This window comes from Aphelocoma coerulescens, chromosome 3 (genome assembly GCF_041296385.1).
Source record: "Aphelocoma coerulescens isolate FSJ_1873_10779 chromosome 3, UR_Acoe_1.0, whole genome shotgun sequence".
Taxonomy (NCBI): Eukaryota; Metazoa; Chordata; class Aves; order Passeriformes; family Corvidae; genus Aphelocoma; species Aphelocoma coerulescens.
In genome coordinates this window covers 42620500-42632637 of record NC_091016.1, presented here as the reverse complement: position 1 = coordinate 42632637, position 12138 = coordinate 42620500, and the positions used below count along the sequence as shown (strand labels likewise).

At 41.7% G+C, this 12138-nt stretch overlaps 1 protein-coding gene across 1 annotated transcript; it reads right to left on the bottom strand.

Annotated features, from left to right (window-relative positions):
* Positions 1 to 8353: 8353 nt before the first annotated feature.
* SULT6B1 (sulfotransferase family 6B member 1) lies at positions 8354 to 12138 on the bottom strand. Its single transcript, XM_069008381.1, is given in 7 exon segments — positions 8354 to 8484; positions 9357 to 9513; positions 9800 to 9894; positions 10564 to 10689; positions 11687 to 11780; positions 12029 to 12063; positions 12066 to 12138. Coding segments are annotated over 7 exon segments (711 nt in total).

Below are 12138 nucleotides of genomic sequence, written 5' to 3'. Positions count from 1 at the left end.
CTCCTGAAGTAACTGGCCGGAGGTGATTAACAAATCTTTGACACCTGCAGGTTGCAGCACTGGGGTAACCTCTTCAGCAGGCCTTCCCTAGAGGATCAGAGATGAGCATGGTTTGTGCTGTTGAATAGATTATCTGGAAAAAAACAGTGGGGAAAAAATGACACTTCAGAAGCTGAGAAATGACTGATGTTCCTAGATTTCCATGTAATACTGGAAAATTTTGGAGTTCTTTTATCTCTTCTGTCCAGAAGAGTTGCAGAGACAGCACAGGCTAGAAATGACACTGCAAACTAGAGATGAACCCACCCATTCTCCATCTGGGCACCAGTGGCAAAGTGCCATCAGAAGCAAACAAACCACTTCTTGTCCAAAACATGGGAAGGACATTGACCTGTTGGATGAGTCCAGAGGAGAGCCACCAAGTTGATCAGAGGACAGAGCACTTTCCCTATGAGAGAAGGCTGAGAGAATTGGGATTGTTCAGCCTGGAGCAGAGAAGGCTTCAGGGCAACCTAACTGCAGCTTTCCAGTCCTTGAAGGGAACTTACATGAAGGATGGGGCAAGACTATTTACAAGAGCATGAACTGACAAGATGAGGGGGAACGGGTTCAAACTGAAAGACAGTAGATTTAGATTAGATATTAGGGGAAAACTTTGTTACTGTGAGGGTGGTGAGGCACCGCACAGGTTGCCCAGTGCAGTGGTGGATGCACCATCCCTGGCAGTGTCCAAGACTGGGTGGGATGGAACTATGAGCAACCTGGTCTAGCTGAAAGCATCCCCTGCCCATGGCAGGGGGTTTGGAGCTAGCTGATCTTCAAGGTCCATTCCAACCCAAACCATTCTACAGTTCTATGGTTTTATGATTCTATGATTTTCCTATCTTTTCTGTGCTGCTTTAGGTGTGTCCATATTGGCACAGAACAGGTGGGACAAGGCAGTCACAAAAGCCATGCTATGCTTTCTTGCACATGCCAGAATGGACATCATCAGACAAGGATTGGGATACAACATAGGCAAGCCACCCCAGAGGCTAAAAGCTACAGAACAGTTGGACAAAGAGGTACAATCAGAACTGTGGGTTGTACAGAAATTTTTAGCAATCCTCAGATACCTTTTACCATCATTCATCTGTAGATATTGCTTTTTTTCAAATTGCTCCAGCCTCCTTTCTTTACATTTATCTCCCAGCAGTCCTGTTCCTAGTACTGACATACATGGAAATGATGGAGACAGGGTACTGCTCCCATATCCAGCAAAGTATAAGACAGACGGGCAAAAGAGTCTGCCCAAATGAATGTTACTATGGGAGCAGAAATTTCCACTTGATCTGAGAATCATATTGTTTTCATGCCTGTATGTCCATATATTTTCATTCTCCCATGCCAGAATCAGCAGATGGATATTTCCCAGTCTCCTTGAGGACCTCTGAGTTCATGTCATGCACCTCTGACATGTACCCATAGGATTGCTGTCCACACCAGGCACAGCAGCAGCAGCCATTTCCACTCGAGAAATACAGCACAATGCAGAGTTCAGTGATTAATGAATGTACTACTGCAAAGTGCAACAGACCAGTAATTTCCTTCCCTCCTTCTCAAGTTTAGTCCCTCAGCTCCCATCTCCCACTAGCATGTATGTTGGCCCAGTCAGTCACAGTCTCTCTGTCTTGCCTGATTAATTTTGACTGTGCAATAGTTTCAACAGGAGTCCACAACTTGGCACTTTTGTTCTGTCTTGGGAGACACAGGTTTGATCCCTCCATCTGCAGAAGGAATTAAAGTTAGGAATAAGATCTCACTATAAGGTCATTCCATAAGCATAAGAAGGGGACATCATCACTTTGTTGAAACAAAGAGAGAGGACTGGTCCCTGCTTCTTTCTTGTTTTGTGGGGTGGGGAAGAGCAAAAAAGGGGACACATCAATGTCTGACCTCAGGGCATTGAGACACTGAAATCCCCTGGGGATCTACCTAAAGGAACCTGAGACTGTATTTTAAGGAAAGCAATGTAAAGAACAAAACGAAAAGTCCAGTATGTTCCTCATATCCTGTAACCACTGGCAGTACCTAGATGTTGATGGCTTCATTCTCAGGATGAAATTACATACAACTAGAGAGACTTCACTGTCCCTCAGGATTTTCGCCATCGTTCAGCATCTCTCTCCTGTAATGCTGCAAAAAGATAATGGGCTTTTTCTTTTTCATCTGCACAGAGAAATGGGTTGTCACAATACAAATAGTAATCTGACATTTGCAGGGCAGGATCATGCCATGTTTTGCTGAAGGGCATTTTGATAGGTCTTTTCATATACTACTCTTGACTGAACCTGGTAATCAAACAGATGGAACAAAACGATTACTTACTGACTAAACCAGTGCCAGCCCCTCAGCAACCCAACTGTGTTCATATGGCACAACAAAACAGCACAAAGTTAATTCCCTCCTGTTCTCCTCAATAGAAAGAGACCTGGAGCATTTTCCAGGATACAGGGGAGAGCACTTAAGAGGTCAAACTCATCTCCAATACATTGGTGCCAGTGCCACAGCAGCAGCTGATTCTAAGGAGAGTATTCATCTGAGAACAGAATGTGGCACTGCTCTTTTCTTCTATTTAATTTCAGGTAACATTTATGGTCCACAGAAGGAAAAAAATAAGGGGTTTTTTGCTGTAACAATCCCCAACATCCAGCTATGCTCTCCAAAGGTAAATATAGGTCCAAACTTCCTCCCCAGCTTCAAACTAGTTCCTAAATAGAACATTAATTTTATTAAACTCTTATGCAAAAATTAGAAAAAGATGGCCCCAAAGACATCAAGCATATATCCCCATAAGACGGTTCACTCATATTTAAGGGGCCAAAAACACAAATCAATTTTACTGAATATATGGCCAATTATTCACAGCATCAGAATTAACATAATTAACATTATAATGGATTTCTTCAAAAGGGAACTAGTATAATAATTACACAAGGCATTCTAAATGGGAAATAAAGCCAACTACAAATTTCAGAGGTTATTTTATGCAAATACTGTCGCTGTAGTGTTCTGAGAATTCCATTGTAAGCAGAATTGTCCATTTCTGATACTATGAATAATTGCATACCCATTTATTTCTAATAACCTATTATTTATGTGCAATTTCTTTTGTCCTTCTAAATGTTATAAACCCATTTAGAGAAACCACCTACATGACAACTTACCAATTATCCTTATAAAATGTTGCATTGGATTAGCTACACACAATTAAATGCCAACTATTGTGTTCATATAAGTTAGCAAGTCTGTGAACCCCAGCAATATAACATTGCATTTAATTCTAAACAACTATTTCTAAAACAAGGTGATTTATATATAATCACCCCAGAATACAATCAAATTGCACTCAGTTTTGCCATTATAAAGATTACTGAGTGCACGTATCAATATTTAATGTGCAAATAACAAGTGCCATTTTCCAGACCATCCCCAAACAAACCCATTCACTGCTTCACTCTTCCAGTGCACCAATATTGCAGCCACACCCAGGTACACCCATGAGCCATGCACTTACCCACCCTGTTCGCCTCAGGATACACTGACATTTCACAAATTGGCTTAGAGTTGGTAAATTGGATTACTCACACCTACTGCATCCACGGTGTGGGACTCTGCTTTCCTCTTGGTCACACTGCTGAGCATCAGTGTCGCTCAGAGGAGCTGGCCCTTGCTGATATGAGTCCTCAGAACTGCAGTAATCATGACTCTCAGAATGGAGCTGACTCCTGCCTGGCTAGCTTGTTCACGTCTATGTGCAGAACACCCAGCAAACATTCAAGGTGTTTCTTTTCAAACTCCTTTTGTCTCTTTAAGTTCCCCATAAAACTGCTGTAGCACCTCAGTAGCTCCTGTGCCCGAGACACTATGCCTCGCAGTGCCTCAGGGGATAGCGGGGCAGCTTTGGGGTGCAGTGGGACCTGCCAGGGCAGTGATACACTGCCATGGGTGGGGTACAGAGGCAGCAAGCAGGATTCAGTCCTGGAAGCCTCCACATCTTCTGAAAGACTGCAGCATAGCTGTACCTGAGCTATGGATTGTTTCTTCCTCCAATCCTCAATTACTTTGATTTAATGCTGGGCTTTGACCAGTTTTCCTTCTGAAGCAAACTCAGGCTACTTCTGTTACCCTGGAGGGTCTGCCATGCCAGCAAACAGCTTTATATTTACAGCAGTTAATAATGATACTTATTCTACTCATTGCATAGTTATCTATCTTAATGTGTTTTTCTTCTCTTTCGGTGCCCTTGGGCTTCCAGCAAACAATTCATTTGTGGACAAAGCACTTGTACGGCCCTCAAATCACAAACCATTCAAAACATGGACAGTGAAAAATGCAACACACAACAGACCTGGAGGGCCTGTCCTCCGCTGTCCAGAAACTGTGAAATCACTCATGTATAAAATACACTGTCTGTCTCTTGTGCTTCAGATTGCTGAGTTAAAATGGCAACAGTCAGGCCACAGGGGCTGGAGAGGCATAAAATGGCCAGCAAAAGCAATTAAGTGCCACAGAGACATTTGGATTTGCTAAGAACAGAAGATTGTTTACAGCCCTGTTTACTCCTGACCATGAATACTGTGCTTTATGTACAACAAGGACCTGAGCAAACCCCAGTGCTCCAACACATTTGTTGCTCTGCTGAGACTCCACAGAGCACAGACACTTCCCACTGGCACCATTGTGCAGGTGACTTTCCTGAGGCTTTCCGCTCCAAATTATGATCTCCAGCCACGTGGGGAACACACTCATCAAACACATACAGCCTTCAGAGCTGATGTCCCTTTTGTACCCTCTTGTTTTTATGTGGTCCCATTTCCACACATGCCCCCACACCATTTCTTTTCTCTCTCTGGTAAGAACACAGTCGTGCGTTACCACTAGAAAAATCCTTAGGAGTTTGGAATTCAGACAGAATGGGGAACCTACTGTGCTTTTCACCACCATGCAGCCATTGCTCACCCCAGGCAGGCTGGCACCCTCGGCCCCCAGGAGGGGAACAGACTCCCAGCTGTGTTTGCCCCAGCTCCAAGAGTTAAGCAACGTTTTTCAGACATGGGAGAACAACTCCTCTCACCTTTAAAAGCCGGCCATGTAGCACTGGATAGGCCAAGAGAGAAAGGTCCTGCAGCAGGAGAGCCCCAAGGCAGTGGGCTGTGGCAGCCATGGAGTTTTCCCACTGCTCCCAAGGTGATGGGAGAGGGGGTTTCCCAGTGCAGCATCCTCTCAAAATGGCGAGGGCACTGGGTTCACACCTGACATGACACCACCAGGCACTCACTCAATTTTGGAGGGATGGAGGTGCATGGAAGCCCAGCCTCCACGGGGTCTCACCACATCTACAAAGGTTGTTCCAATAGCTCTCTGTGAGAAATAAATGAGAAAGACAGAAGATTATAAGTGCTCTATTTTTGGTTGTTTGTTGGGGTTTTTTTTCCCGAACATTTATTGGGATGTGTGTCTAATGCCTAAGATTAGTATTTCGGTTTTTCCTCTGAATATAAATACATTGCCTATGAAGTACACAATAATGCAACTATTAATTATTTACCTGCTGAGGCAATGTTAATGAGTGTTCTACCAATTAAAATGGCTTCACAGGCTTGTAAAATATAAAATAGCTGGGAACTCACTGGAGACCCCACAAGCATATGTCAATAAACTTAAATTATTCACAAACACACAAGTCTCCCAAAATACCAGCTTCCCAGCCCCCTTTCATTTCCCGAGTGCTCCTGACTGCATCACATTTTGAGCAAAGTCAAAGACTAACTTTCTGTCTTCCCCGAGCCTCTAAAGTTTTTGCAGAAGCCAAATAATCATATGAAAAACATTTCGTTCAGATGCAAACTGAATATTTTATTGGCTAATACTTCATAGTATCCAACTGACATGCATTGCAAAGTGCAATAGCAATACAGGACAATAGTATCTAAGCCCATAAATACCTGAAGGTAAATGACATTTTACCAGAGTGCTCTAGCAATGCACTCACACAGCACTGATACAGTGGGCTCTTGTTCAGAATGCTGCTGTTCTTTGTTTCTCTCCTCTGCATCAATCCTGACAATATTAACATCTGTAACAATCCCTGACCACTCTCATTTTGATACTTCCAGTGTACACTGCCAAGCTCTGCAGTGTGTTACAAGTAAAACAGAAGGTGCTAATCCCCACCAAAGGTCCTTCAGCCAAAATTCAGATCAATGTTTGGACTTTAACAAAAAAATCCCACATTAGTATACAAGTCCAGGCATCTGTTGTCATAAAAAGATTGTGATTGTTGTATTTCATGTCCCTTTTCATTATAAATCCATTTGGCATCCTTTATAACAGTCAGCCTGCCCCCAGAAAAAATTATTTGATGTTCCTGTAGATGTCATATGTGCCCTGTGCTTTTACAGCACTTCTATTGTAATTCAACATTAATTATCTTTCCAATTAATGTACTGCATAATGCTGCAATATAAAATGCTCACATTTTGCAAATAAGAAACTTGAGCTCAGCTCTGTTTGTTTTGATCCCATTTTACTGTTATTATAATTCAGTACCAGAATTCTTTTCCTTCTTGGTTGGGTTATTGACACCCTGAACACACACAAGGGAGCTATCTTCTCCATAGAAAAGATATAGTTATTCTTTTCCAAGAGAAGACCTCCAATTTCTTTTTCAATACCATTTAGATATACTTTCCTGCTTTATGATTGTTACTGAATAGCTCATAAGGAAAACTGAGGTGACAGAAGTACTAATAGAACAGCATTTACCAGTTACCATAAATGTAGACATCACAAATACTTACAACTGCTAGAAAATGGTAAGTGTGAAGCAGATTACAAATACAGAAAAAAGGTGATATCAAAACTGTGGTGAGAGAATGGAAAATACCCACTTATTTAGAAGCTAAATGATCCAACATATTCCATAAAGGTTGTGTGTCAAAAATACCATTCCAAGTTTTACTGCAGAGTACTGTAATAAAAAACATAAAAGCTAAAATATATAGAGAGTATAACATATAGAAATGTAAAATACATATACAAAATTGCTTCCTATATTTATGATGGAAAGAATATATGGTGAGTTTCCACAATGAGGAACTTAATTTTTCTTTTTGTTTCGTTTAGCTGCTGTCAATAGCTTCAATCTTTGTGGGCTACTGGATTTGACCTCCAATGCCACCATCTCAAAGCACCTCACAGTTCTTTTTCATCCTGAATGTGCTAAAGTCTTTGAAGAAGGTACAAATTCTCCCTTTCTCAAGTGACATTAGGTCTAGATTTCTTCCCTGCCACCCCACCACATCATTTTTAACAGAACCAAACCTCCATTTCCAGCGATCTCACACTATCAAAGGAAAAAAAAACAATACTGCTGAAACAGAGAGAAAATTTTCACCATTGAGTTCCTTTACTTTTTTCTTACCTTGATCAGCACACAGAAAGGAGCAAAATGCAACTACAAGACTTTCTGGAACCTCACTTTACACTATGAACTTAGAAATTAAAATTATATATGAATCCCATGAACTTAGAAATTAAGAATCAAAATGACATTTCAAAATTGCTTTAAAAATCCTCCTGGAAAATCACTTCCAACCTACTGAATATATTTCCAATTATTTCAGCAGGTTTAATTACTGCATATAGCAAGCTGCAGCTTTCCCTGAGAGCTCAGCAGAGCTGCTTAGGGCAGTGTGACCACTGCCGCCCTCCCGCAGTCCATTCGGGACGGCTCCGCGGCTTTGCTCCGCCAGCTCTCAGCTCTACAACTCAGTGACGGCGAAGGAGGCCAGGAGGGTCTCTCCAGGAGGGTTTCAGAGCACTTTTAATGGTTACATCTTGTCCCGGGGACCCCCCGAGGCAGAGAGACCCCGTGATCCGGGCGCAGGGGGTTTTGTCAGGGGCTCAGGGGCGGTACCTGGGCAGGGTTGGGGTACAGGAACCGATAGGGAGAGCCCGAGGGAGTGGCCAGGGCTAAGGGCAAGGAACAGGGGGGGAACAATGTGGGATAGGAAAAGCAACGGGTAAACAGATCGCCACATTCTACTGGGAAAAAGAAATCAAAGCTAAAAATCAGTCTTAGAAACAGGGAAGGCCAAAGCTCTACAAGTCATTTAAGAGAGCCCAGTGGCCCCAATGATACTAACTGCACAAGCAAGGTAAATTGTGTAAATTAAGCCAACAGAAACAGGTTTGCAAATTGCATGGATACTCAAAATTTTTTAAGTGGATGTTGTCCTGGCTTCTGTTTTATTTCATGGAAGTGAATGAAAAAGCCTGAACATTAGTGGTTTTTTTCTATAAAGGATGTTCAGGCCTTGCAATACATATCATATTTAAACTTCACCCCCAGCTTAGTTACTTGTAAGCACACTGTGAATTTGGCAGCCAATTTCTGGTTCTGAGCTTGAACGAAAACATTCTTCCTGTCTCCAAAAATACCTTGAATATAAAGAAGAGGAAATTATTACCCTTGACTCTAAGGACCAAAGAGTATAATTTAAAACAAAAGACTAACTTTTCTCTCTTATCATATTTCAGAATAGTAATTCTTTTTTCCTTTAAGAAAAAAATACCTGACAGAAGAATACACACTTATATTTCCTTTATGTTTGGTGTCTTCAATAGAATGTGAACATAAAGCAACCGCAGGAAGTTACTGGTCTGCTTTCAGGGCTCTGGCATGTGCCTTGTACAGCTGCAGAAGACTAAAAAAGGTGACCAGCAGCTGTGAAACCAACCCAGAAAGCTCAAAAGTGTGGCTTTTAACTGCACAAGCTTTGTGTGCTGCAACCAGATACTGCTCTAAGCTGCATTCTACCTTTAATCTAAATTTTGGAGATCCCACAGTTGGAGGTTGTCTGAGGTTCTAGCCTGATCCATGGCTAAAAGACACAGATCAATCTGTGGAGTGTCTGGATTCCATGAGCTGGCTGTGGTCCATAGGCAGTCCCAAGGGTTATTTAGAAAACCCAAGATCTGTGGAGACACTCAGTCTACAGGCAATCCCCAGTAGTCACAGAAGCCAAAATAAAACTCTTCTTTGTTTTAGCTGATGCTTAGTGCATACCACAACAGAGGGTGTGCTACCTATAGAGCAGTTCTGCTAATCATATTATACAGGGCTTTACTGACTGGTATTGGCCCTTGGGGTGAAATCAGTTGACAGATTCCTGAAGCACAATAGGTGTTTCTTAAACAACACCCAGCCTTGAAAATGATACATAAATATTAATCATCTATTGACCAAATTCCTGTCTGCCCAAGACAAAGAGCTACCATTCACCACTCTAGCAAAACACAAACAAATTTACCTTTATGGAAAAGAATCAAGCCAACAGCACCATGAGTCTCCTGAGCTTTAACACTCACTGGCTGGAAAGTGTCCCTTTCTGCAATGGCCTGGAGCTGCTCAGCTGTTGGGGACAATCCAAAGAATTCAGCTATTTGCTTCACACTGGCAGTCAGGTTCTGAAAGCAGTACAGTGAAAATGAGACATGCAATATGCTTCCTCTAAAAAAGGGAGTTACCCACATGGGATGTGCATTGCCATCATCTACTAATTTAATTCACTGTTTCCTGTGTTACATTTCTGTTTTCTGGAGCTCTGCTTTTGTATAGCCAGATTCAGCTTGTCACTAAAATCAACTTGATTTTGTTCTTTCAAAAACCTGTGCCATTTCCTCTTAATTTCAGCAGATTTCAAGGAATGGGCTCAGATGTGTTTTGGCTGTCAGAAAACAGCATCTGCTTTACCCCTGTCAGGTCTTCATATATTACAACCATAGTATTCTTATCCTCAGTGTGTTTGTTCCAGGTGAGTGCAGGATCAAAACAGGATCCCCAGCCAACTGTAAAGAAGAGAAAAAAGCATTGGTGTGACCTTTGTTTCTAACTGGGTACTTTTTTTCTGTACAACTGAAGGATTGCCTTCTGTTGCCTGTCAGTTACATCAGTGCAGAAAACAAGAACAGCCTGCCCTTTCCATGGTACCGTCTGTACCAGAGAATGACAGAGGCTTCCTCTGAACTTTTGTAGGTAAACAGTTTCCACACGTAAACATGAGTCTCACTGTGTGTTTCCCTTCTGTGACGACACTGTCATGTAAACATCTCGTAACAGACAAAGCCCGACATCAGCCTAAATCTAAAATATGGGTTGCTAAGGAGGTATTTGGCCTAATGTGGAGAAACAGTAAAGAAACAAACTGCCATTTCATTAACACTTTGAACCTGCAGCATTTCCTCCAATGCTAAGTGGCAGAATGTTGATCCAATGCCATTGTCCAGCTGCCATGCAATTCCCTCACCCTTTTTTGGAAGAGCAAAATACCCGGAAGCAAAGCATCTTTTGGACATTCTCCCCTTCTGGCATTCAGCTGCCTCCTTTATCGTGACGTATGGCCATCAGGAAATTAATTATGGCACAGCTGTATTCCCCCTGGCCCCATTCAGTTGTTTTCCCACTGGCCCCATTCAGTGGTTTCTGTTGCTTTTTCAGCTACAATCAGTATCTGTAACAATACAGATCTGTCATGAATCCTGAGAAGAACTCACCCCTGGAGCTGTAACTGGGGATGCTTGGCACATTGTTATGGAAATGGAAAAATGAAACAGCTGTATCTTTAGGGTTTCGAAACAACACTACTAACTGGAGTGGGAGAAAGAGGTCAACAATTTTAGATCACTGATCTACCCTGGCAACCAAAGTGGGAGTATAACCAAACATTCTGCAAACAATAACACACTGGGAGCTATAAAATATTTTATTGATAAAGACATTCAGTACAAAATTACAACATGATCATAATAAGGGCCTTATCACCACCTATAAGGTTTTTTTATATCAGGATGCAATTGTAGAAAGAAGTAACTAGAAAGACTGTAAAATAGTCATTGAATGCCATCCCATAACTACCTAGGACCTGGGAAATAATAAGGAACCATTTGCCAATCTCCTGCCAGGAAAAGCGCCTTTAGAAAACCACAGCTGTTACAATCATCTCCCATTTTTCAAAGTACGGCAACAATTTTCTTGAAATTCTTAAGAGACTGTAATCCTCAGAGAAGCATAAACACATCTGAAAATACATTATACACATTAAATATTTTTGCCAGATAAGTTTTATGTTTTCCTGCCTCATGCAGGAAAAAATAACAATAATACGTGGAAAAATTCTCTATCCCTCAACCAATTATTCGTTTCATCTGTGATACATCTTGGAAGTGCTAAGTATCTGCCACTGTTCAATGACCAAGTACCAGAAACACTGAAGTTTTAACCCCATGACTCTTTGCAAGGAGACAGCCAATGTCCCAGAGACACTGCTGCCACATTCATTCCCATCAGGGTTGTGCATAGAAAAGAGTTGCATAAAAAAGGAAATCGTGACACTCCAGCAATTTCAGAGCACTGCAACAGCTCCACAGATGTCCTTGCTTGTGTCAACTCCAACACCCCTGAGGCTACTGTAAATTGTAAGGGGTGCTAAGAGAGCCCAAGCATCATGAGACTCCCACTGTCTCCAAGTTGTTTTCCCTCAGTGCCCCTCCTTGGGGGCAAACAAAGGATATTGCCCCAGAATTAGTCTTGCACACTGATACTGTCAGAGAGATGACGCTTGTTCTTGGAAAAAGGAAAAACCCACCTTACCTTTTTCCTTGAAAATAGACTTGGGGAGGCAATCAAAATTCAGATGTGTTAACAAAATCCTTATAAGTGGAATCTAGTTTATCCTCTTCAGAATTAAATAGAACCAGAAGAGAGAACAGGTTTTTTTACAAGGGTGCAGCAATGATTTGTGAGAGTTGCCTGTGTGAAAGAGCCCCTAATCAAAAGGCATTAGTCATCAAAAATTATCTTCTTTCCCCCCTCAGGAGAAATAGTCTTACTTGCTGCATGACTTCATTTTAATAACTTTTGTGCAGGAGTGCAGAGGAGAGAAAAAAACAGTTTTAAATGGTTTGACAGTTTCTTTTCACTAACCTGATATTTACTTGGATCTCCACATTCAATAAAATTAGTTCTGTGCTTACATGTATACTCTGGATAGTTGTAAATATCAAATCACTTAAAATCTAGATAAGCCATTTCAT